Source organism: Gossypium raimondii, chromosome 11 (assembly GCF_025698545.1).
Source record: "Gossypium raimondii isolate GPD5lz chromosome 11, ASM2569854v1, whole genome shotgun sequence".
Classification (NCBI taxonomy): domain Eukaryota; kingdom Viridiplantae; phylum Streptophyta; class Magnoliopsida; order Malvales; family Malvaceae; genus Gossypium; species Gossypium raimondii.
In genome coordinates this window covers 57100512-57127193 of record NC_068575.1, presented here as the reverse complement: position 1 = coordinate 57127193, position 26682 = coordinate 57100512, and the positions used below count along the sequence as shown (strand labels likewise).

Sequence of the window (26682 nt, the reverse complement as noted above, 5' to 3'; positions counted from 1 at the left end):
TGGCGGAATGGTAATATGATTATTTATATAATGCATTGAATTGGTAAGTATTGAAGTGAAAATATGCTAGTGCTTGTGAAAAAGTGGTAAGATTTAAATTATGCAATTTTTTTTTCAAGAAATGACTTATTATGCGATCAATTCGGGGAAAAAAAAAAGGGTTTTGGTTAAATGCACTAGCTTGTGACCATGGTTGAATGATATGATCATGACTTGTGTGTTATGCATATGGGATAAATGTGGAAAGTAAAGAAGTGCAAATGAAAATAAAGAAAATTAGAAGAGTTAAAGTTATATATAAAATCTTACTAAGCTTACATAAGCTTACTCCTATGTGTTTAATGTTCTTTGTTGATTTATGTGAAATTGGTGGATCAGATCAACACATCAGGGCACACTATCCAGATTACTTTGGTAAATATTATTGTGCATCTTAAGGTTTATATGTCATGTACAGGGTTTAATTAAAAGGAAGTGAAGGTGTTATAAACTTAGTTATCAATATTTTTCACTAAAACAGTTTTGGACAGCAACAGTAGTCCGACTTTGAAAATTCACCAAAAATTGTGGAAATCGAATTAGAGGTTTAATAAAATATGAAATAAAATCTTATTGAGTCTAGTTTTACATAGAAGAAACGGTGTAAGCAAAAGAATTTCATATTATGAGATATTTAAAATTTTATGAGACAGGGTTAGAGTGATTTTAGAATCCCTGTTCTGACTTTGGAAAATCATTAAAAATTATATAAAAATAATTATGGGTTATAATTTATATGTTTAAAATTATTAATGAGTCTATTTTCAATAGAAACAAACGGAAACATCATCCAAATCCCGTACGAGGATATAATTAATTTTTAGTGAAGAAAGGTCGAAACTGTCACACAACAGAACAATGATGACTTTAAAGAATAAAGTGTACTTATTGGCTAAACTATAAATTTTAAAAAATTTATGGTAAGAAGATATGTGAGTCTAGCTTCAGAGAAATTTAGCAAATCTTAATTCGGAGTTCCGTAGCTCAAGATATAGATAATTTAATGACGATCACTTTAGTGGACAGCTTTGATATGATCATAAGTAAATAGTGGAATTATGTGTAATTAATCTGTAAACTCCAGTAATATTCTGTAACCCTATTCCGGCAAAGGATGTGGGTCAGAGGTGTTACACAAGCTGTGGTGAGTCCGCAACAAATGTAGGAGCTCAACCAAAACGGTAACCCTAGTGACATGTCACTCGTATCCTACTATTTTCCATAGTTCAAACGGAGTTTGGTATTACTCAATACATTTCAAATTAGACAATTCAATATCGTTTAGTTCAACCATTCAATTCGAATATATATACATATTCATTTCATACAATTGCAATTAAATGAAAGTTCGATTCTAATTATACGAACTTACCTCGAGTTGTTCGAATAGAAATTATCGACTATTCGTCTACTTTTTCTTTTCCCCGATCTAATCTCAATCTCGACTTATCTTGATCTATATATTATCAAAATCAAATTATTTAATCAACTATTTATTCAATTTAATCCAAAACACACGTTAGGGCTATTTTACATATTTGCCCCTAAAATTTCACATTTTTACAATTTAGTTCCTATTTTAAAACTACACAAAATACACAAAATTTCATCATACCAAAGCATAGCCGAATCTTCCCTAGGTCCTTAACAGCCCATTAATTCTATTTATTTCACATTTCAACCCCCAATTTACAAATTTCACAATTTAATCCATAATAAGCATTTTTTTTCAAAAAGCGCTTAATAAAATATGATAATCTATCAACAAATATTTATTTTTCATCATCAAACAACAAAAAGATTGAATATTCATCCATGGAATTTCAAAAAATCATTATCAGATTCAAAATTAAAGCATGGACTAGCTAGACTACAAAGCAACGATCCCGGAAACATAAAAATCAATAAAAACGGAACAAGGAATCACTTACATGCAAAGGAATTAAGTGGCTGAAATTTTAAGCTTCAAAACCCCTATTTTTCTGAAAATTTCGGTGGAGAAGATGAAACAAATGGGTTGGTAAATTTTTTATTTAATTTATCTTTAATTTACTTATTTACTATTTTACCATTAAAAAAATTAGTAATTACACCAAATGCCACTCCACTATCATCCAATAACTCATAAATGGCCTATTTACTACTTAAGGACCTTTACTTTAATGTTCTATAGCTATTAGACACCTTTAGCTTATAAAACACAACTTTTATATTTTATGCGATTTAGTCCTTTTTACCGAATTAAGCATTCAAACAGTAAAATTTCTTCACGAAACTTTCACACATAAATATTTGCATGTTTTAAGTACCAAAAATAATATTAGAATAATTTTTTAACCTCGGATTTGTGGTTCCAAAACTACTGTTTTGATTTAACTAAAATCGGGCTGTTACATTGAACCTCTAAATACAAGATTTGATAGTGATAAAAAGATATTACAATAAGCTATCAATGAATGCGTACAAGAGAAAATGAATAGAATAAACAATTGAATGTTTTTCTTTTGAATTCATTGCTCAGATATTCATCTCTTGTATTTTAAATTGCTCTTGATGTGTAGATATAACAAAGAAAAAATGTGTGATTGTTTACAACCAGTGGAAGCATTGTAAATAGACTTGTATCGATACAACTTACAAGATGTATGGGTAGAAGTAAACTTGTATCAGTAAAAGTCTAGTGGACTTACGTCGATAGAAAGACCTCCTAAGTATCGGTTAAAGGCTGGAGGAATGCTTGAGGAGCTCTCTGACTTACTTTTATCGATAAAAATTCCTCTCAATATCAATGCAACTTCCCAAACTTGTGCAAAATTAGTTTAAAACACTTAAAAATATTTTAGATTGACTCAAAGACATTTAAATAAACTAAAACACATCTCAAACATGTTTTTGAAATGTTTAATAAAAATTTCAATAAATATAAATAAAAAATTATATTAAATGTTGCTATATCAAAAGTTTGGGTCATCAAAGCTAATAAATTTAATAAATTTAAATACCCTAACAACGCGTTTGGTTGGCATGAATGGCTATTCCATTCATACCTTATTTAGCGCAATAGTTTTATTCCATTGTTTGGTTTAATTGAATGAGTGAAATGGCCGAGTAGTATTACGGCCTCATTCCGGCCACTCACGGAATACCCATTCCGTGCTACAACTAAAGAATAGCCATTCCAGCCTTTCACCGAATAGCCACCAATTTTTTCCCCAAAAATACCCCAACCCGAAAACATCATATTAACCACGATTTCAGTTTATGAATTATAGCTACGGAAGACAAATCAAGAAGAAACAAAAATTGAAACCCAATTGTTACGATTACATGTTTTATCAACTTCGATTTCATCCAACAATGCTGTTTTCACAGCATCAACACAAGGGGTATCCTTCACTCTGACTTGTTCTAAACACAATAATGAAATTTAAAAAACAAAACAAAACAACCCAAATCAGAAAAAAAAAATTGTGATGGACAGTGGGAGATTAACAAATGAGAGATTTGCATGCATGGATCTATAAGTTTTGGTGGGCTTTTAGGACAAACTAAACAAAAAATTGAAAGAGTAGGTGGAGATAAGGATTTGGAGACGGAGATACATGATAAAAAGAGAGGATTAGAGGAAAAAAGAAGAAGAGAGAACTAGATAAAACTCTAAAGAAAAGAAAGAGATGAAGCCTCTAGAAAGCTCAAATGGTTTTAAGATCAATTAGATTGTGAATACTGAGGGCAATTAGGATCCCTAGAAAGCTCTAATGGTTTTATTTATTATTGCATTTATTTTTCTTTATTATAATCTTTATTTTGGTAAGGCTATTCTTTTGCCATTATGTTTTGTTTGGTTATATATTTTCCCCACTTTATATTAAATAAATTCAGTTGGTTATATTCAAAATAAAATATATAATAAAATAATTTTAAATGTGATTTTTAGATTTATTTTAAATTTAGAAAATTAAATTTATTGTTAAATAATATTTTATTATTAAATATTAAATATAAAATGTTAAATTAATTTATTTTCAAATATTATTTTTGACATAACATTTACAAAGTTATTAGGAAATAAATCATATTTTATAAATAATATATTAATTACACTATTAGATATATTTAAAATATTACTAAATTATTAGAATTTAATTAAAATATTAAAATTTATAGATATTAAATTAAATTTATATGAACATTTAACAATCATTGAACAATAAAATTAATATTATTAAATTATATTTAATAATAATTATATTAAAATATGATTAAATTATATTTAATAATAGCACTATTAAAATTTAATAACAATAATAATTATCTACTTAAAAAAATTCTATTAAGGGTATTTTGGTCATTTCAACTTTTTCCCTTATGTTACTACAACATCTATTTCATTCAACCAAACGCAAGAATACTATTACAGCTTTATTCAATTCCATTCAATCAAACAATTGAATTACTGATTAGAACCCTATTCCATTCCTCACAACTAGATGTGCTGTAAGTGTTTTAGAGGTTAACATGCGGCTTTCTATTTCTTTTAGGTTTACATCACTCAACATCATTAGCTAAATGGTTTACAGCTTGTCTTTTTCATTTTCTTTAAGCGTTTTGCCTTTCTATTTAAATGTTTTTAAGTATTTTTATTTTATTTCCAATTATTATTTTTAATTAATAAATCATTATTTATAGAAACAAAATAATAAATATGTAATTATTAATGAAAATAAAATTTTAATATATATTATGTTAAGTATATTTTAAATTTTAAAATTAATTATTTTTATATATAATTTTATCGTCAAATATTTGTTTATTTTTCATGTACATTATGAGCATGGTAAATTCTAATATTATAAAATAAAATAATTATTTTAAATATGGTAAAATCTAATATATAAAATCAATTAATTATTTTAAATATAATTATTGTTAGTAAATATAATTTTTATATGTGGAATATTTCAAATATCGTTATATTTCAACATGATAAATTCCAATATTATAAAAATAATTATTTGAAATATCATTATTTTATGTGAAATATTTCAAATATTAATATTTTATATGTGAAAACTTCAAATAATTGCTTCAAATATCATTATATTTTCACCTATATTGTGGGTATTATAAATTATAATATTATAAAATTATTTTAAATACCATTATTTTTATAAATGAAATATTTCAATCAATTATTTCAAATAGACATAGAAAAATATATAATACTAAAATTTACCATCCATATATATAATCAATTAATTATTCCATATATCAATATTTTCAGTACATATATATATATATATAAAATAAATGATATTTTAAAAATAAAATATATTTAAAGTAATGATAGATATATACAATTTAATATATAATTACATAATTATAAATAGAGAATTTATTAATTAAAAATAAAATAAAAACTGAAAAACATTTAATTTAAAAAAAGGAAAAAGCTTCAAACAAGATATTTAAAAAGAAGAAAGCAAATATGAAAAAGGGAATTTGAAACTGGGTGAAGGCACAAACATTCAACTATTCGGCCGATGATACAGAGTTGTTAAGGCAAAGCTTTTGATGCACTTTTACTTTTTTAGCCCATAAAAACGGCCTACTTCGATAATAACATATTAATTTAATAAATAATTTTCAACCCTAATATTTTGGAATTTTTTTTTATTTCGATAAAAATCCCAAATAAATACGGAGATCAACCTCGTATCGTGTATTAATTTAAACACACCCTAGACATAGAGTTCCAAAACAAAGTTCGCGTCTTTTTCCTCATTGTTACCCCCCCCCAATTTCCTTCGCATACCTAGGGTTAGGGTTTTCATTGCGATTTTACATATTTTCTAAATCACTTTCTATTTAAGTTAGAAGATTTAATTTGGATTCCGTTTCGACTTATCTCGGATTTCTCATCAATCCGTTGGTTTTAATTTTTTCCTGTTCCGTCGGGAGTTTCGATTATCCCTTTTCCCTTCTTTATCGAATTCTGATCTTTCAGTCGTTAAGTTTCTAAAGAATGCCTCCTAGAATGGTGAAGAGAGGAGCTGTGGCCGGTGGTTCAAAGAGAACGCCGAGGAACACTAGAGGCGCATCTAAATCCGAGAATCCACCAGCGGAGCCTGCACAAGAGGCCGTGAATGCAAAGGAGGCTTCAATTCCAGTTGAGGAGGTCGTGGAGGCAGTTAAGGTTGATGAGAAACCAACTCCGGAACAAAAAGAGGTGATCGAGGAGGGAAACACCGGTTTAAATTTGAATTCCAATGGGTCGGTTTCGATGAAGAGTAAGTCTTTTGTTTGCTTATGGTTCATCTGATTTGCTTTCAATCTGATAGATGTGGGCATCTGCATTTTTGAAAATTATATGGCACGTCGCTATTATACAAAATTGTAGCTTTTACTGTAGTTTTGTGGGTTATTCCTCGAGTTTAGCATGTTATAAAGTTTTTGCTTTCCGTTGGATCATATTTGGTATCACAGAAACATATCCTTGTCCATTTATTTCCCTTATCGAGGATCTACCAGGTTCACAATCATTATCTTTACAAGTATTTGGATTGTTGAGATATTTTTGTTTCTATCAGAATTTCGTATCAACTGCTTTAAGGTGATTGCTTCTTGACCGGCCTTGAATATTATACCCCTTCTTTGTCGCAGAAGAGAATGACTCACAGGAGTCTATGGAGGAGTATGAAAAAGATGAGAGGTTAGAATTGGATGATAATGAACCTGAATATGAAGCTGAAGAATATGGTGGGGTGGATTATGACGAGAAGGAGATGGATCCTGATGAAGTGGAAGATGAAGTAGAGGAAGTGATTGAGGAGGAGCAGGATGGTGAGGACGAAGATATTCATGAAGTTGAAGTAGAAGGTGATGCTGATGATGATGAGCATCCTGGGGAGGAAGCAGAGCATGCAGATTTGGATGATGCAACCGAGCATGAAGAGCGACATGAAGTTGTTCAAGAGAGACGCAAGCGTAAAGAGTTTGAAGTGTTTGTTGGGGGCTTAGACAAGGATGCTACCGAAGATGATATCAGGAAAGTGTTCAACCAAGTGGGTGAAATTGTTGAAGTTAGGTTGATGATGAACCCTCAAACAAAGAAGAACAAGGGCTTTGCTTTCTTGCGATTTGCAACTATAGAACAAGCAAAACGTGCATATACTGAACTTAGGAATCCCGTGGTAATTATTCTGTTCTTCAATAATATTACTTTTCTGAATTTCAAAATGGATCAACTCTAAAACTTAAAACTATTTTGTTCTAATGACTGCAATTCTAGATCAATGGAAAACAGTGTGGTGTTACCCCAAGTCAAGACAGTGACACCCTTTTTCTGGGTAATATATGCAAGACATGGACAAAGGAAGCAGTAAGTACATGGGATTATTTAAGGTCACTAGCAAGTGGGCCATCTTTGTAAATGTTTATAAGTAGATAACATGTGTTCGTTATTGACTGTTGTTCCAGTTGAAAGAGAAGTTGAAACATTACGGAGTTGACAATGTTGAGGACTTAACGTTGGTCGAAGACAGCAACAATGAAGGAATGAATCGAGGCTTTGCATTTTTGGAATTTGCATCCCGTTCAGATGCGATGGATGCTTTTAAGTGTCTTCAACGGAGAGATGTTTTATTTGGGGTTGATAGGCCTGCAAAGGTTTCTTTTGCAGATTCCTTCATCGATCCAGGTGATGAAATCATGGCACAGGTAAATTACTAAAACAAATTTTCTTCTAATATAATTTGTGGTTGGGTTGCTATGGTTTGGTCCCAAGCTCTCATGCCTCACAAGCCTCTTGCCACTAAGCCAAGAGGTAGTTGGCTACAAAACAGTTTTTCTTTTTTGCTTTAGGTGGCATGAACTACTGGGCTTGTAGGAAATCATAAATGTATCTTATTGTGAGAGCTTGATGATTTTTTCTCCCAATTTCAGGTTAGGACCATATTTATTGATTGCCTGCCTCCTTCTTGGGATGAGGATCGCGTTAGAGAGCTACTGAAGAAGTATGGGGAGATAGAAAAGATTGAACTTGCCCGGAACATGCCATCTGCTGACAGGAAGGATTATGGTTTTGTCACATTTGATACTCATGATGCTGCTGTCACATGTGCTAAGAGCATTAATAATACCGAGTTGGGCGAAGGTGACATCAAGGTTAGTCAATGTTCTTGGTGTACCATGTTGTTTACATGACTTAGCTATTACCTTGTCTAATGGTTATTCTTTTATTTCAGGCCAAAGTTAGAGCCAGGTTATCGAGACCACATCAAAGAGGCAGAGGTAAGAACGTCAGCCGTGATAGTTTCAGGTCTGGGCGTGGATCTGGACGAGTAGTTAGGGGTTCATGGGTTCGTCCTGATTCACGTGGTTATGCTACTCGTGGGATGAGAGGAATTAGTAGCCGTGCCCCTCCACCCAGTCTAAAGAGGCCTGTTGGACTAAGAGATAGACGTCCTCTCATGTCTGCACCAGCTAGAGGCAGACCTTTATCACCTCCCCCTTCTAGATCCTATGACAGAAGAGCCCCTGGTATAGCTCTATCCTGCTTCATGTCTACCTGAATTCTTCATTTTTTGAGATTTAAATTTCTTACTTCAATCTTTTTTGACAGTTATGCCATATCCAAAGGGTAGCTTTAAGAGGGAATATAGTCAACGTGATGAGCTTCCTCCTCCAAGGAGCAGAGAAGTTATGGATTATGGATCTAGGGTTGTCCCTGATAGACGATCCACATATAGAGAAGAATATTCTTCTCGCAACCCTGGTTACTTTGATTTGCCTAGAACCACATCTCGTAATGCAGCGAGAAGACCGTATGGAGATGATGCATATGCCCAAAGATTTGAAAGACCTCCTCCTAGTTATCGTGAGGGGCGTGGCCGTGATTATGACACTATTTCTGGCTCAAAAAGGCCATATCCTGTTATGGTTGGTCCCACAGTTCCTTCAAGTAATTATGTCATCATTGGCATATGATTTAACAATTTCCTAGCTGATTATGCCGTGTACTTGCTTGTTGAATCAGGATGATGTCCCTCCACGATATGCTGATGATGGTCCGAGGCATTCAAGGGCTCGTCTAGACTATGAACTTGCTGGTGGTGCTCCTCCATATGTGGATGCATATGGTGATAGGTTTGTTATTTAGGAGCTTTTTGGTGTTTATTCTCTTTGTTCTGGAGCTTTAGTTATCTTTTGTCTTATTTTGATAGGCTTGGGAGATCCAATCTAGGATACGGTGGCAGCAGGAATTCTATATCTAGTCAGACCTCACATGGGCTATATGGCAGTCGTCAGGGCATGGGCTATGGTGGAGGTGTGTTCTAAGTTGCTGCTGATTTGTTAAAATTGAAAGAAGAGGGGTTCCTCCTGGGTGGGGTGGACGTAGTGTTGGTGTTTTCTGGTTTAATGACTTACATTTGGTCTGGTTTTCAGGTTCTTTTAGCAGCAGTGATGTTGGAGGAATGTACTCATCCTCTGGTTATGGTGGTGATTACATACCTAGGGGATCTGGTGTATGTCCTTTTCCTTCTTTCTTTTGTTTGATATTTTAAAAACTATACTAGCCTATATCGATGTTCTTTTTCTGCTTCCATGGCAGGTTGGTGGTAGCTCTTACTCATCCATGTACTCCAGTCGTGGTATGGGTGGTAGCAGTTACATGGGTGGTGGGGGTGGTTCTGGGTCATACTACTGATGTAAGTTAAATTGTTTTTATCCCTTTTACTTTTCGTGTTGTACCTGTGGACGTGTAATAATTATCTTCTGCAGTAGTATGCATTTCTAATGTAGATTAGGCTTCCTGAAGAAGATGGTTTATATGTTCTGAGAGGTGTATTAGCAAGGTGAATTTGTCCATGAAACAGATTTCGGAGACAGTGAGGCTTCTGTAGGGTGTGGAGCATTCGAAGCTTTGGTTTTGGTACCCATGGTATTGGATAGAAGCATGCCAAGTGCTATAGCCTCCATACATGTTAGTACAAGGTTTTGAGGCTTAAGTTCAATGTGAAAGGCAGGGTGCTGGTTCAAACTGTTTCTAGTTTCAAGATCAGGTTACTTGTGATAGTGCGTATTCAAGTTTATGGTGTAAGGAAAACTAATCTTACGTAGAGATTAAACAGCAAGTGCTTAGAATATGCTGTATATGAACAATATTTGCTTTTGTATTTAAGAACCCTACCAATGGATAATTTGGAAGCTTTTGTTACGAACTCTACTGGGCTGAGTATTTGAGCGAGGATTAAGTCATTAATTTACATTTGGTTATGGATTTTGGAAAATTTGGCATGCTGAACTCAACTGGTAAGTGTTGATAAGGTAAGAAACAAGGCATTAACATCTTTCCTTAAGGGTGATAAGCACTAAGAGATCAAATGGTACCTATACCTGAAGATTATGTGAAATCTTTAGAGGATATTCTTGTATGCTTTTTTTGTACAAGCATATTGTAATTCTTGGAAGTGGTGCTTGTGAAGCCATGTACATGCCAGGAGGAAATTAAAGACTTACTTAACCTGATCTGGTAAAGCTTGTACACTGTAGACACATACTAACTTTTGTTTTGGCTTGATTTTTCTATGGGAATTCCCGACTAAGACGAAATGGACTTGATTCTAGTACAGGAAAGGACATGGCTTCAACACCTGACATGTTTGATTCTTTGGTCACTGTTGCACTTTTTAGTTCTTTTTGTTGGTATCTTTCTTGAGAAAAGTTTCGTGTGTTCAATTTTTTTTCATTTTTCTGGTTTTGGGTTGTCCTTGGCCTTGTGGTGTATGCTTGGCAAAGATTTTGAACTTTTTGCTTATGACCCATAGGAAAGTATCTGTTTCTTACTGAAGGACCACTTCCTAATGTCACAGCGGCTGCTATTTCTTTTCTCCCTTGTTATTGTTTGATGAAGCATCTCTATATGAAGCTGTGCTCTCCAACTTGAGTTATATGGATTTTGGGGGAAATTTCTGTTTCTCATTATGAAGCATCATGAAATGGTTTATAGTTGTTTTGGCAAGTTGTTGGTAAATGAAACCCTTGTGGAGGCAGTGCCTTACAAATTGGGCTTAGAAGAGAAATGATTTTGGAAAAGTAGAATTCTAATTTGCTCAGAAATCAATGAAGCTGTGGGTTTTTATGTTGGTGATTTAAAAAATGCTTTTTTAAGAAAACATACTGAGCACAACCTTTAGTTGGAGTTGCAATTTGTTGAAATCATTGGCTTTTTACTAAATTGTACTTGAGAATAAGTGAGTTGCCTTCCCTCCCCCCAAGTATTTTAGTGACGTTATAAGTTAATAAGATGCACTTCGAACTTTATGCTTGAGAAGTGTAAAAAGTATGGTCTAACAAGATGTATAATGTCATACCTACGGGGTCTTCATTATGTTCAATGATATTTAGTCCATGGGTGGTTTATTCTCAGTTCAATGTGAATATTTAAGCATAACGTCATGTAAAGTATTAATGTAGGATCAAAATTGTTAGTTAACAGGCGAATGGTTGGCCAGATCTGCCACCGTTACTGAGCTCTTCACAGTTAAAAACTTGATTGGTATGCTTGTTCCATCTCGCTTGGGCTGGTGCTTTAAAATTATTAGCAGGACTGCTACTTGTTTAGCAACCCAGCACTTTGACATGATGCTGGTTCTTGCTTTTGTAGTTTTTTTATTCATGTTATTTTGGTCTCAAATAAACTTGCGGGATAGTGCAACAACAAGGCAACCATGATGCTGTATATACTATATTGCCTGTGGTGTTTTTTCTGGCTTGCTCTTTTTCCCCCTTTGGAAATTTAGTTACTTTGGCAAATATATGGATTTATTGGTTGTATCTGTGCTTGTTTCCGAGTTTGGGGGTCCAAATCTTATGTGCTCTGGGACTGGCCTGCGAAAAGGAGAGGATCACAAGTTACTAATTCAGTAATAAAATTAGGGGTGAGAGCGTAACTGCATGCCTTCATGAACAGACTAGGCATAAGGAAGAGAAGGCAATATCTGTTTTTGATGAATGGCACAACTTCTATGGTAGGCATTGGCTCGTGGGTCTTTGCTGATAACATTAGTGCACAACTCTGTTCCCAAACATTTTCTTCCTTATTATTTATCCTGACTTTTTTTTGCCCTTATATCAAGTGCTCTTTTGCCCCATTCTTCATTATTTCCTAGACTTGATTTTGATGATGGTGCAGCATGCCGATAACTTGGTTTAGAAATATTATTATTGATCCATTGTTATTATCGCTGACTAAATTCCAAATAATAATGAACTAATATCTATTGCATTTAAGCTCATGAATGATGACCGATCGACATAAGATGTTTAATGGCTTTGCATCTGAAAGTGCTAAAATTTGATGTTACTGACAATTTCGTTCCAGGTTTATGTGTCGGCGTGTATGTTGTATTTCCATGGAAATCGATCTACTTTTCTTCTCCGAAATCGATTTTTTAAATCAACACCATCTTTGCTTTTCTTTTATACGTACTTCATTCACTGGTAGCTTTGAATTCATGGGACGGTGTTTTCTGGGAGTGTCTCTCAACATGTCATCACTAATTAGTTTATGATGTTAATGGCCAAAAGAAATAAAAGGAAAATAGTTGCACTTTTTAAAGATAAACGATTATGTAAGTTTTTAGAAACAAAAAGGTTAAAAAGTCCCATTTAGTCACTTCCATTTTCGACATTAGTATTTTTTAAAAATAAATTAATTTTTGTCAATTTTGAAAGTACTGATTTCAGTAGTATGTCCATCAAATGTCACAATCAAGTGTAATGTAGTAAAAAGTCAAGCTAGTACCTAAAACCAGTAAACGTGTTATTCCCCATTGCCAGTAAAATTGCAGATGAAATTGGAAAGGATGCTGCCTTGATACTTGGATCGAGGACAATATATATCTTCACAGTTTGTACTTGGACGACGAATATCCGACTAGTCAAATGGAGGATAATGTTGTCCGCGCAGTAGTAAGCTCTTTGTAAACAATATATGACAAAGCCAACAAAGAGCAAAAGAATGTATGGAATAAACGGCGGCAACTCCACCATAGCAAGACATTCCCCTGCTAGTTAATATGTAAGGGGCATGTATACGACTATACAACATTTCAGCTGCCGATTCAACCAATTCATTCTGTTCTTCAGCGAACATGTCACCTATAAAACCCCAAAATGTGTACTTAATAGCAAGAATCAATGTGCGTGGATGACTGACAAGTCCACAGAAACAAAACTTTAACAATTATACGTGTCAACACAATTAGTGACTTGTTAAGGGTTCAATCAGGTCCTCATGGATAACCATCCCATTAAATACATTTTCAAGTGACTCATTGTTGAACCATACAAAGTTGATTGTCCGTGAATTTCTTTTAAACTAGTTAAGAATTCGCTCGCATATGATCATTTGTTTTTATCTTTTAAAAGAGAACATAGAGAGATTACGAAACTATAACGATTGTACAATTTTTATAAGGAGAACACCAAAGTAGGATCACATAGTGCTATTACTATACTTGACAACTGACATGTAACAAAAATGCTACTTAACTGATCACACAAACAACCTACTATTTGTATTGCCAGGTGACCTGATTCTACCAAATCATGGAACCTCCCCTATATGTACCAAATATTGTTAAGTGAATATGTTGGATATAGGTGTTATATCTTAATGTTTTAAACATATTTACTGGTTTAAATAAATTATATAATTACAAATATAAGTTTTCTCATATAAAGGAATCAAGAATCTTTAAAAGAAAACCTTCCTATTGGACTAGAAGTCTCAATGTGCCAATGATTATTGCTTCTTGCTTTTATATATTTACGTGGATTATTATTTTATTTTTGTTTCTTAAATGATCCATTGAAGTGAACTCAATAATTAATTTTTATGTTTTGTAAGTTCATTAAGGATTAGACATTGAACATAAATCTTTTAATTTTATAAATCAAGTTAAAAATTGTGATACATATTATCTTATATTGTTCATTTAAGTAGCAAAAGGATGTGCGATGTGGTTTTAATGCAGAAAACTCAATCATTAAATATAACAAATGATGATATTTTATTTATTGTTGATTTTATTGATTTCTTGATCCATGAGGTCTAAGTTTAATAATTGCAATAAAAATGATTAAGAAAAATACAACAGTTTCTTATTGTGGAAATTCACTTCTTAATTATCCATAAATTTTCTTTTAAGAAAGTATAATATGAATTTACAAAACGAAGCGCAAAATTTTTATAAGAACCTGCAACGTTACTGATTTCTACGGAGGAAGATTACGGTACTATAACAGTGCCACGTAAGATTAGAAGGCGAGCGAGGGAAGATCCTATGCGGCTATGCTTCAGCTTCTACCTTAAGATCCAAGCAAGGTGATAATGTCAGCTGCTTCACTCTCCATGCTTTCCACGTGTCTTCGTCGCCCAATATAGTTTATTCTCCGATTAGAAATACCTCTGTTTCATTAAACTAATAATAATATATCAACACTTCAAAAAAATATCAACTGTAGAACGTGTATCATGATTTTATTTAAATAATATCTTTAATCATTAGGCCGTAAATTTAAATCGATAAGAAATTACATTACGACACATTCACAATATACATAATAAATTTTGAAATTTAATAAATATTTAAATATGAATTTAATTAAAATAATAAAGTTGAGATTATAAATTATAATATTTTGACTATGAATTTCATCGCATATAAATAGTTTTTTTATAAAATTTACATGAACATACAAAATTATCTTCAATTAATATGTATTGATGTAACGCTTAAAATTACTAATAATCTTTATCCACCCTAAATGGGAGTATATTCATGCTTCCATATTCTCTTGTTCGATAATAATATTGATATCACCGAACTATTACTCAATTAACATAATTTGTTGTAACTTTATAATTGAACATGTCAGTTAAAATTGTAATATAATATAGATAGAGATTAATAATATTACAAATAAGAATGGTATGCATCTAAAATTTTATATTTTAAAAATGAAATGTTTTTTAAACGTGACTCAATTTTCTGATTTTTTTACAATAACAATATTAAAAATATAAAATGGCGTGGGAAATAAATTAATTTTTATTAGTACCGTGACAGTATTAGTACGTATTTTTAAAAATATCACTATTTTTATGGGTATACGCATTAAAAAGCAAAAAAAAAAAGAAAATTGCTGAAAAAAAGATCAGATGAAAACGAGAAAATGAAAAAGAAGAAGCTTGAATTAAATCAAAAGACAAACTTTAGGACACTAGCTGCCGCTTTGTTTTGTTGTTGGGAGAATTAAATTAGAAAGAAATTTTGGGAAGTGAAATTAACCATAGATAACTATAACTATAATAAAACAAAAATAATTTTGGGTTGAGAAAATTAAATTAAAAATATGTATTTTAAAAATTTTAAAAATATATATTTTCAGGTGACACTGATAAAAAAAAAACACATTTAAACTTCAACTGCTTTTTTTTTCTCTATATTAAAAAAGAAAGACCACATTTTTGTCTATTATTTTTTCAAAATAGCGATCTATATATATCAAACGATGACATAGTCCGTGCGCGCGCATATATATATCTAAATAAACCAGGAGACCAACCTCAAACCGTGTATTAAATTCACCCTAGAACCAGATTTCCAAAACAAAATTCACGTCTTTTTCCTCTTTGTCACTCTCTCTATTCCCCCCGTTTCATTCGCATACTTAGGGTTAGGGTTTTTTATTGCGATTTTAGATATTTCCTTATTTACTTCTCTTTAACTTAGGATATTTAATTTGGATTCCGTTTCGACTTATCTAGGAGTTCTCATCAATCCGTGGGTTTTAATTTTTCTCTTTGTTCTATCGGAAGTTTCAATTATCCCTTTTTCCTTTATCGAATTCAGATATCTCAGTCGTGTGGTTTCTAAACAATGCCTCCTAGAACCGTGAAGAGAGGAGCCGCGGCCGGTGGTCCAAAGAGAACGCCGAGGTCCACTAGAGGGGCGTCCAAATCCGAGAATCCACCAGCGGAGCCTGTACACGAGGCCGTGAATTCAAAGGAGGCTTCAGTTCCAGTTGAGGAGGTCGTGGAGGCCGTTAAGGCTGTTGAGAAATCAACTCCGGAGCAAAAAGTGGTGATCGAGGAGAAAGGGGTTGTTGAGGAGGAAAACACCGGTTTAAATTTGAATTCCAATGGGTTGGTTGCGATGAAGAGTAAGTCTTTGGTTTGCTTTTGGTTCATCTGATTTGCTTTCAATCTGATGGATTTGGGCATCTGCAAGTTTGAAAATTGTATGGCACGTCGCCATTATACAAAACTGTAGCTTTTATTGTAGTTTTGTGGGCTATTCCTGGAATTTAGCATGTTATAAAGTGTCTGCTTTCCGTTGGATCATATTTGGTATCACATAAACGTATCCTTGTCCATTTATTTCCCTTTCCGAGAATTTGCAAGGTTCACAATCATTATCTTTACGAGAATTTGGATTGTTGAGATATTTTTGTTTCTATTAGAATTTCGTATCAATTGCTTTAAGGTGATTGCTTCTTGGCTGGCCTTGATTATTCTATCCCTTCTTTGTCGCAGAAGAGAATGACTCTAAGGAGTCTATCGAGGAGTATGAAAAAGATGAGAGGTTAGAGTTGGATGATAATGAACCTGAATATGAAGCTGAAGAATATGGTGGGGTGGATTATGACGAGAAGGAGATGGATCCTGATGAAGTGGAAGATGAAGTAGAGGAAGTGATTGAGGAGGAGCAGGATGGTGAGGACGAAGATATTCATGAAATTGAAGTAGAAGGTGATGCCGATGATGATGAGCATCCTGGGGAGGAAGCAGAGCATGCAGATTTGGATGATGCAACCGAGCATGAAGAGCGACATGAAGTTGTTCAAGAGAGACGCAAGCGTAAAGAGTTTGAAGTGTTTGTTGGGGGCTTAGACAAGGATGCTACCGAAGATGATATCAGGAAAGTGTTCAACCAAGTGGGTGAAATTGCTGAAGTTAGGTTGATGATGAACCCTCAAACAAAGAAGAACAAGGGCTTTGCTTTCTTGCGATTTGCAACTATAGAACAAGCAAAACGTGCATATACTGAACTTAGGAATCCCGTGGTAATTATTCTGTTCTTCAATAATATTACTTTTTTGAATTTCAAAATGGATCAACTTTAAAACTTAAAACTATTTTGTTCTAATGACTGCAATTCTAGATTAATGGAAAACAGTGTGGTGTTACCCCAAGTCAAGACAGTGACACCCTTTTTCTGGGTAATATATGCAAGACATGGACAAAGGAAGCCGTAAGTACATGGGATTATTTAAGGTCACTAGAAAGTGGGCCATCTTTGTAAATGGTTATAAGTAGATAACATGTATTCGTTATTGACTGTTGTTCCAGTTGAAAGAGAAGTTGAAACATTACGGAGTTGACAATGTTGAGGACTTAACATTGGTCGAAGACAGCAACAATGAAGGAATGAATCGAGGCTTTGCATTTTTGGAATTTGCATCCCGTTCAGATGCGATGGATGCTTTTAAGCGCCTTCAACGGAGAGATGTTTTATTTGGGGTTGATAGGCCTGCAAAGGTTTCTTTTGCAGATTCCTTCATCGATCCGGGTGATGAAATCATGGCACAGGTAATTTACTAAAACAAATTTTCTTCTAATATAATTTGTGGTTGGGTTGCTATGGTTTGGTCCCAAGCTCTCATGCCTCACATGCCTCTTGCCACTAAGCCAAGAGGTGGTTGGCTACAAAACAGTTTTAGTTGGCTACAAAACAGTTTTTCTTTTTTGCTTCAGGTGGCATGAGCTACGGGGCTTGTTGGAAATCATAAATGTATTTTATTGTGAGAGCTTGATGATTTTTTCTCCCAAGTTCAGGTTAGGACCATATTTATTGATTGCCTGCCTCCTTCTTGGGATGAGGATCGCGTTAGAGAGCTACTAAAGAAGTATGGGGAGATTGAAAAGATTGAACTTGCCCGGAACATGCCATCTGCTGACAGGAAGGATTATGGTTTTGTCACATTTGATACTCATGATGCTGCTGTCACATGTGCTAAGAGCATTAATAATACCGAGTTGGGCGAAGGAGACATCAAGGTTAGTCAATGTTCTTGGTGTACCATGTTGTTTACATGACTTAGCTATTACCTTGTCTAATGGTTATTCTTTTATTTCAGGCGAAAGTTAGAGCCAGGTTATCGAGACCACATCAAAGAGGCAGAGGTAAGAACGTCGGCCGTGATAGTTTCAGGTCTGGGCGCGGATCTGGACGAGTAGTTAGGGGTTCATGGGGTCGTCCTGATTCACGTGGTTTTGCCCCTCGTGGGATGCGAGGAATTAGTAGCCGTGCCCCTCCACCTAGTCTAAAGAGGCCTGTTGGACTAAGAGATAGACGTCCTCTCATGTCTGCACCAGCTAGAGGCAGGCCTTTATCACCTCCCCCTTCTAGATCCTATGACAGAAGAGCCCCCGGTATGGCTCTATTCTGCTTCACGTCTACCTGAATTCTTCATTTTTCGAGATTTAAATTTCTTACTTCAATCTTTTTTGACAGTTATGCCATATCCAAAGGGTAGTTTAAAGAGGGACTATAGTCAACGCGATGAGCTTCCTCCTCCAAGGAGCAGAGAAGTTATGGATTATGGATCTAGGGTTTTCCCTGATAGACGATCCACATATAGAGAAGAATATTCTTCTCGCAACTCTTGTTACTTTGATTTGCCTAGAACCACATCTCGTACTGCAGCGAGAAGACCGTATGGAGATGATGCATATGCCCAAAGATTTGAAAGACCTCCTCCTAGTTACCGTGAGGGGCGTGGCCGTGATTATGACACTATTTCTGGCTCAAAAAGGCCATATCCTGTTATGGTTGGTCCCACAGTTCCTTCAAGTAATTATGTCATCATTGGCATATGATTTAACAATTTCCTAGCTGATTATGCTGTGTACTTGCTTGTTGAATCAGGATGATGTCCCTCCACGATATGCTGATGATGGTCCAAGGCATTCAAGGGCTCGTCTAGACTACGAACTTGCTGGTGGTGCTCCTCCATATGTGGATGCATATGGTGATAGGTTTGTTATTTAGGAGCTTTCTGGTGTTTATTCTCTTTGTTCTGGAGCTTTTGTTATCTTTTATCTTATTTTGATAGGCTTGGGAGATCCAATCTAGGATATGGTGGCAGCAGGAGCTCTATTTCTAGTCAGGACTCACATGGGCTATATGCCAGTCGTCAGGGCATGGGCTATGGTGGAGGTGTGTTCTAAGTTGCTGCTGACTTGTTAAAGAAGAAAAAAGAGGGGTTCCTGCTGGATATGGTGGGCATCTTGTTGGTGTTTTATGGATTAATGACTTACATGTGGTCTGGTTTTCAGGTTCGTTTAGCAGCAGTGATATTGGTGGAATGTACTCGTCCTCTGGTTATGGTGGTGATTACATGCCTAGGGGATCTGATGTATGCCCTTTTCCTTTCCTTTGTTTAATATTTTAAAAATTATAGTAGCCTATATCGATGTTCTTCTTCTGCTTTCATGGCAGGTTGGTGGTAGCTCCTACTCATCCATGTACTCTAGCCGCGGTATGGGTGGTAGCAGTTACATGGGTGGTGGGGGTGGTTCTGGGTCATACTACTGATGTAAGTCAGATTGTTTTTATCCCTTTACTTTTGGTGTTGTACTCGTGGAGGTGTAATAATTATCTTCAGCAGTAGTGTGCATTTTTAACGGAGATTAGGCTTCTTGAAGAAGTTGGTTTGTATGTCCTGAGAGGTGTATTAGCAAGGTGAATTTGTCCATGAAACAGATTTCAGAGACAGTGAGGCTTCTGTAGGGTGTGGAGCATTTGAAGCTTTGGTTTTGGTACCCATGGTATTGGATAGAAGCATGCCAAGTGCTATAGCCTCCATACATTGTAGTACAAGGTTTTTTGGCATAAGTTCAATGTGAAAGAGGCAGCATGCTGGTTCAAACTGTTTCTAGTTTCACAAACAGGTTATTTGTGATAGTGAGTATTCAAGTTTATGGTGTAAGGAAAACTAATCTCAGTTAGAGATGAAACGGCAAGTGCTTAGAATATGCTGTGTATGAACAACATTATTTACTTTTGTATTTAAGAACCCTACCCATGGATAATTTGGAAGCATTTATCACAAACTCTATGGGTTGAGTATTAGAGCGTGGATTAAGTAATTAATTTGCATTTTGGTTATGGATTTTGGATACTTTGGCAGGCTGAACTCATCAGGTAAGTGTTGATAAGGTAAGAAACAAGGCATTAATATCTTTCCTTAAGGATGATAAGTACAAAGAGATCAAATGGTACCTATAACGGAAGGTTATATGAAATGTGTAGAGGATATACTTGTATGCTTTTTTGTATAAGCATATTGCATTTTCTGGAAGTGGTGCTTGTGAAGTCATATACAAGCCAGGAGGAAATTAAAGACTTAACCTGATCTGGTAAAGCTTGTAGACTGTAGACGCATACTAACTTTTGTTGTGGCTTTGTTTTTCTTTGGGAATTCCCGACTAAGATGAAATGGACTTTATTTTAGTACAGGAAAGGACATGGCTTCTTCAACACCTGACATGTTTGACTTTTTGTTCATTGTTGCATCTTTTAGTTCTTTTTGTTGATATCTTTGGTGAGAAAATTTTCTTGTGTTCATTTTTTTTTTGGTTTTGGGTTGTCCTTGGCCCTGTGGAGTATGCTAGGCAAATATTTTAACTTTTTGCTTATGGACCTGTAGGAAAATATCTGTTTCTGACTGAAGGACCACTTCCTAATGTTACGGCAGCTGCTATATCTTTTCTTCCTAGTTATTTTTTGATGAAGCAACTCCTTAAAAAGCTCTGCTCTCCAACTTGAGTTATATGGATTTTGGGGAAATTTTCTGTTTCTCATGATGAAGCATCATGAAATGGTTTATAGTTGTTTTGGGATGTTGTTGGTAAATGAAACCCTTGTGGGAAGGCAGTGCCTTACAAATTGGGTTTAGAAGAGAATGATTTTGGAAAAGTTGAATTCTAATTGGCTCAGAAATCAATAAAGATGTGGGTATTTATTTTGGTGATTTAAAAAATGTTACTTTAAGAAAACATACTGAGCACAACCTTTAGTTGGAGTTACAATGTGTAGAAATCATCGACTTTTTACTAGACTGCCCTTGAGAATAAGTGAATTGCGTTCCTTCCCCCTTGGTATTTTAGTAATATTATAAGTTGATAAGTTGCACTTGGAACTTTATGCTAGAGAAACATAACAAGTATGGTCTAACAGGATGTATAATGTCACATATACAGGGACTTTGTTATGTTCAATGATTTTTTGTTCCTTGGGTGGTTTCTCAATGTGAATATTTACTTATAATGTCATGTAAAGTATGTGTAGGATCAAAATTGTTAGTTTAAGAGATTGGTTGGCTGGATCTGCCTCTGTGAATAAGCTCTTCACAGTTAAAATCTTGATTGTTATGTTTGTTCTATCTTGCTTTGGCTGGTGCTTTATAATTATTAGCAGGACAGGTACCTTGTTTAGCAGCCCTGCGCTTTGGCGTGATGTTCGTGCTAGTTTTTTGTAGTTTATTTATTCATGTAGTTTGGTCTCAAATCAGATTGCGGGATACTGCAACTATGATGCTGTATATATATTGTATTGCCTGAGTTTGTTTTTGGCAAGCTCTTTCCTCCCCCTTGGAAAATTAGTTACTTTGGAAATACATCGATTTATTGGTTGTATCTGTGCTTGTTTCTGAGTTTGAGGGTCGAAGTCGTATGTGCTCGGGGAGTGGCCTGCGAAAAGGAGAGGATTACAAGTCACTAATTCAGTAATAAAATGAGGGAGAGAGCATAACAGCATGCGTTCACGAACAGTCTTAGGCATAAGAAAGAGAAGCTAATAGCACAACTTCCCTGCTTGACACTTGTTCGTGGGTCCTTGCTGATAACGCAAGTGCACAATCTCTGTTTCCCAGGACCTTCTTCCTTATTGTTTTATAATTACCTTTTTGCCCCTTGTGTCATTATTTCCCATACGCTTAATTTTGATGTTGATGCAGCATGCCAGTAACTTTTGGTTTAGAAATATATTATATTACTATTAATACATTGTTATGATTGCTGACTAAATTCCAAATAATAGTGAACTGATATCTATTGCATATACGCTCATGGATGATGGTTGATCGACAATAAGATGTTTAATGGCTTTGCATCTGAAAATGCTGAACCATAATGTTAAACTGACATTTTCTATATATGTTTTTATGTATTTCCATGCAAATCAATATACCTTTTTTCTCTGAAAGTCGTAATTTTAAAGTTTAAACCAACACGATCCTTGCGTTTGTTTGATACGAACTTCAATCGCTACTTTCTACCTTTTACTATCGCATGATATGGTAGGTGTGAAGTCACGGGACTGTTGGCTGAGAGCATCTTTCAACAAGTCATCACGATTATAAGGAAAATAATTGCAAGTCAATGAAAAATAAACTTGGTCAAACTAAAAAAATTTACAAATCAATGAAAAATAAAATGTTTTACGGGTTGAAAACGCGTAAAGCATTTTACAATCCCTAATTTTTACTTTCATCTCTCCATATCTTCTTCTCTGTCAACTTTGATCTCTCAGCCCTCTTCATGTAAGTTTACTTTAATTTCTTTTTTTTTTTTGTTCATTTTTCCCAATTTCCTTGCTTAGGTTGTTTTTTTATTTATTATAAACCTTCCGCTTCAGAAAAACTCATAGAAGTTACCCATTTCAACTGGATCCACCCTAATATGAGGATTCCGACTTCTTTTTTTATTATATTATCAACTTATCGTTCTTGAATCTCATTTAGAAAATTGAAAGAAAAACTGCTGCTGAGATGTTTGGAAGGTTCTTAGTTCGTTGTTTAAGATATTTGGGAAAATAGTTTTTTTTTTTGTTTACTATGATTGTTTTTTTTTTTGAAGTAGTTATTGTTGATAGTAGTTTTGCTTTGTTTTTAACTCGGTTTCTGGGAAGAAACTAGAAAAAATAATTTTATATCAGTCAAGTGGCTTCTGTTAGATTGAAGATTTTGTGAATGAGATTATGACATTTTATACTCACTGTAACATAGTTAACATATACAACTTGGTTCGTAGGATAAATGGCAGCTAGATACAACGGAAAAACCTTGCAATCATCTAAACACAAAAAAATATCAACTTTTTCAGAAAATCACTTGATATTTATTTTAATATAATACTTATTCTTACTTATAATCTTCAAAAATACTCTTTATTTTTTTTTTAAAATCACTAAAATTAGATAGTATATATAGGAAAGACCCCTTATAAAAATTAAAATAATTTAATACACTTTTATAGCTATTTATATAATTAATAATTTAATAATCTAACATTGAAATTTATATAGATCATGTACGTTAAATTCCAAATATCCGAATTCTGAACTCATGTTTCGATTGTTGCATTGTACTTTGCTTAAAATTTCATGTCTTCGGCTTGAATAAGCGTTAAACGTGTCAAGCAATTCATCAAACTGCTGATCCATGATCGCTTCACCAAGACAATACCCTACGGAAACTTCCAATTAAATTGGTGAATCCATTTCTGGGTTTGTTAACTCCACCCCAAGTGAAATGGGTCGTAGACAAACTGACTCAGACTTGCATCGTTTTACACTTTGGGTCCTTTTCTTGATAGCCGCAATCTCTTGTTGCATGGCCTACTATAGCTTCTCCGTCTCGTTGAAAGGAAATAGCGATACAATTTTCGTTGGTTCAAGTGAAAGTTGGAGGGGCAATGAAGAAGAACGAGAAGGAGATGGGTGTTGCGGGGGAGTTGAGCATTTAGAGCTGTGGGGTGATGCAATGAAATGGGGATCAGACTTCAAACTGAATTCTTCTGAAGAATGTTGTAGGGCTTGCAAGGAGATGTGTGAGGGTGACGATGGTCCTTGTTTGTGTGACTCTTGGGTGTTTTGTGGCAATAAACAAGATTGTGGGTCTCGATTTGGTGAGGTAAGCCAACATCTCTTTCTCTCCTCTTTAACCGTCATTTATTCAATTCTACGTTTCGTGGCAATAAACAAGATTGTGGGTCTCGATTTTGGTGAGGTAAGCCAACATCTCTTGCTCTCCTCTTTAACACCCATTTATTCAATTCTACGTTTCGTGGCAATAAACAAGATTGTGGGTCTCGATTTTGGTGAGGTAAGCCAACATCTCTTGCTCTCCTCTTTAACCCCCATTTGTTTAATTCTACTTTTTTTGAATTTAGTAATTTGGGAATTTTCCATTTTTACAAGCAATTTTGGTTGGAAATTTCAAGCATATTCAATTCTCAATCTTGGTTGTATGAGACAGACAATCTGGAACTAGATAAATTATGTATGAACGTTTCACTTTTTAAGTAAAGCGTTGTCACGAATTGCTTACGAAATGATTTCCTGATATTGTTGATTAAGAGTCTTTTAATTTGATTTCTAAGGATATCGAATTTGGAATTAAAAGCTGAAGTTAATTTGTAGCTCGTTACATCCATTTGGTTCTCCCGGATGAAATAAAGCTAAGATTTGTCCTGTTCTTGCATTCAGTGTTGGCTGAAAAAACAAAAGGATGCCTTGGATCCTGATTGGCGAGACTCGGGTGATAAAGTTATATGGACATCTGGTCTAGTCTTTGGTAAAGGAGAGGTATGCTATTTGCTGATAAAAATATCACTCTTGTTGAAGATCTGAGCTTTAGCGTAGTCGAACCACATTAAACTTTCTTGGCTGTGGGAATTCGCGTCCCTTCAGAACTCTTAGCCATTGAAATAAGAAGATACTTGAATTAATAGAAAATCTTGGCTAATATATTGGAATCTATTTCTTATACTATCATTTTGGCCTTAAGAAGCACACACATCGAAGTTGTTTTTCTTACTAATGTTATCCTCTTCATGATGGTAGAAAACAGGCCTGTCTAGTTCTCACTTCTGACATGCTTTGCCATTTTCTTGTAGGGTATTATTAAGTTGAAAACCGAGCATGGGATTGTTAATGTTAAAGTAAGTGCATAATTCTCACATAGTGTAACGTGCAGCATGTCTGGCTTACTTTCCCTGTTTTTCTTCTACATGTAAGCACCACTTGAAGAGTTGGTACCATCATGCAATAATCTTTTCTGTTTTTCTAGATATGGGGAAGGTTCCTCACCTTGACCCCTACCCCAGTCTGTCTGTTTCATCTCAAGTTCAGCTGACTTAGATGCCTAATTTTTTATTTTATGTTCATGAAGTTTCGAGTCCTTAAACCATATCTAATTTAATCCAGACTTGGGAGTTTCTGCAAAAAGTATGTGTTTGTGTGTCGGGTGAGGTTTGTCCAAATTAACCTACCACTGCTGTCATTGTAGAGAGAAGATTTAGCGTCTACTTCTAGACATGAACTGTGACATGCATGTTAAAGATACAGATCAAATTAAAGATATTAGTCACTACCCTAACGCATTTTTATTGCTCATTCCAAACCAAATGACGTGTCTTGTGTATCACTTTTATTTTTCTTCTACATTTTCGATTTAGTTTTCTTCGGTATCCACAATCCATATTCTTTTCTTCGGTTGTGATCCATGGTTTTCAGCTTTTTCCTGATTGTGCTCCACATTCTGTTTACTATATTCTTGAGCTGTTGTCATTACAACATTGTGCTGGTTGCCAATTTTATCGTGCTGAAAGCCGAGGAAACTCTTGGGATCTTCAAGGAAATCACATTGAACATGTAAGGCTTTCCTCTAGATTTTTACTATATCATTTGCATGTCAATTTACTCAACAGTTATTTACATTCTTTATAGCATCGCATCTGTAAGTTACCGCATCTCTTTGTCACATCATCTTGTCATGCTTTTTGAACCATCCAATCCTTCAGAATATCCATTCACGAGTTGGTTTTCAGCATTTCAAGTTTGTAATTTAAAAGAGTTGCTCACATGATTTATGTAGGCTCCCTATGGCCCCCCATATGCACTAATTCAAGGAACAGTTGATGCGTATGGAACTGTATTTAAGGATATTCCACAAGAGGCTTGCCCCACTATAAGGAGAGGATCGATTGCTTGGGTTGGCTCTGGCCCAGACTTCTTTATCAGTCTAGCAAACCACCATGAGTGGAAAAAAGCATATACGGTGTTTGGTCAAGTTCTACCTGAAGATATGGAAATAGTGGAGAAAATTTCGCAGCTTCCAACCATACCTGATGTGTGGAGCAATGTTAAAGTAGCAGTGTTGGAAAGACCTGTTCCTTTACGATTCATAAGAATGAGGAAAAGTCCTTGAGATGGCTTGTCATGCTAAATGTGTTGATCGGATCAATGTGCAGCAGACGGTAGGGAAAGGATATCTTCTAGATTTCTGATGTATTAAATGATTCACCAACTTAGTTACTTGGATCATCTGAGCTCCATGTTTGCTTTATTAGTTCGATATGCGAATGAATACAAATATATACCATTGTTTTTGTAGACGGTTTCAGTTACAAAATATAAAATCTCATAAATGTTGTAGTTGTAGCTATGGTGTGAGAGTACGGTCTATTATTTCTTTTGCGATGTGTATGGGAAAGTTATTAGTTTT

The 26682-nt window shown here is 34.6% G+C and overlaps 3 protein-coding genes across 11 annotated transcripts; all 3 read left to right on the top strand.

Moving 5' to 3' along the window:
• Positions 1–5768: 5768 nt before the first annotated feature.
• LOC105802535 (uncharacterized) lies at positions 5769–12204 on the top strand. 4 transcript variants are annotated; one of them, XM_052624593.1, is made up of 12 exons: positions 5769–6329; positions 6703–7232; positions 7331–7420; positions 7519–7758; positions 7984–8205; positions 8286–8580; positions 8663–8979; positions 9077–9186; positions 9264–9367; positions 9487–9566; positions 9653–9749; positions 10914–12204. In XM_052624593.1, the coding sequence occupies exons 1-11, from the start codon at positions 6065–6067 to the stop codon at positions 9746–9748; spliced, it is 2349 nt and encodes a 782-aa protein (XP_052480553.1). In that variant the 5' UTR covers positions 5769–6064; the 3' UTR covers position 9749; positions 10914–12204. The 4 variants fall into 4 exon arrangements, with proteins under 4 accessions (XP_052480553.1, XP_052480551.1, XP_052480552.1 ...); XM_052624591.1 differs by lacking the exon at positions 10914–12204 and adding an exon at positions 9918–10262; XM_052624592.1 differs by lacking the exon at positions 10914–12204 and adding an exon at positions 9826–10262.
• Positions 12205–15672: 3468 nt separating this feature from the next.
• LOC105802520 (heterogeneous nuclear ribonucleoprotein Q) lies at positions 15673–20246 on the top strand. Its single transcript, XM_012634206.2, has 11 exons — positions 15673–16272; positions 16646–17175; positions 17274–17363; positions 17462–17701; positions 17948–18169; positions 18250–18544; positions 18627–18943; positions 19041–19150; positions 19228–19331; positions 19451–19530; positions 19614–20246. The coding sequence occupies exons 1-11, from the start codon at positions 15990–15992 to the stop codon at positions 19707–19709; spliced, it is 2367 nt and encodes a 788-aa protein (XP_012489660.1). The 5' UTR covers positions 15673–15989; the 3' UTR covers positions 19710–20246.
• A 145-nt stretch (positions 20247–20391) lies between these two features.
• On the top strand, positions 20392–26570 carry LOC105800918 (peptidyl-prolyl cis-trans isomerase cyp8). Of its 6 annotated transcripts, none has more exons than XM_052624597.1 (6): positions 20392–22716; positions 23579–24087; positions 24663–24761; positions 25073–25117; positions 25692–25829; positions 26053–26570. In XM_052624597.1, exons 2-6 carry the CDS (start codon positions 23707–23709, stop codon positions 26383–26385), a joined length of 996 nt encoding a protein of 331 aa, XP_052480557.1. In that variant the 5' UTR covers positions 20392–22716; positions 23579–23706; the 3' UTR covers positions 26386–26570. The 6 variants fall into 6 exon arrangements, with proteins under 6 accessions (XP_052480557.1, XP_052480556.1, XP_052480555.1 ...); XM_052624596.1 differs by having other exon boundaries at positions 23579–24183; XM_052624595.1 differs by having other exon boundaries at positions 23579–24279; positions 25737–25829.
• The last annotated feature ends 112 nt before the right edge of the window (positions 26571–26682 follow it).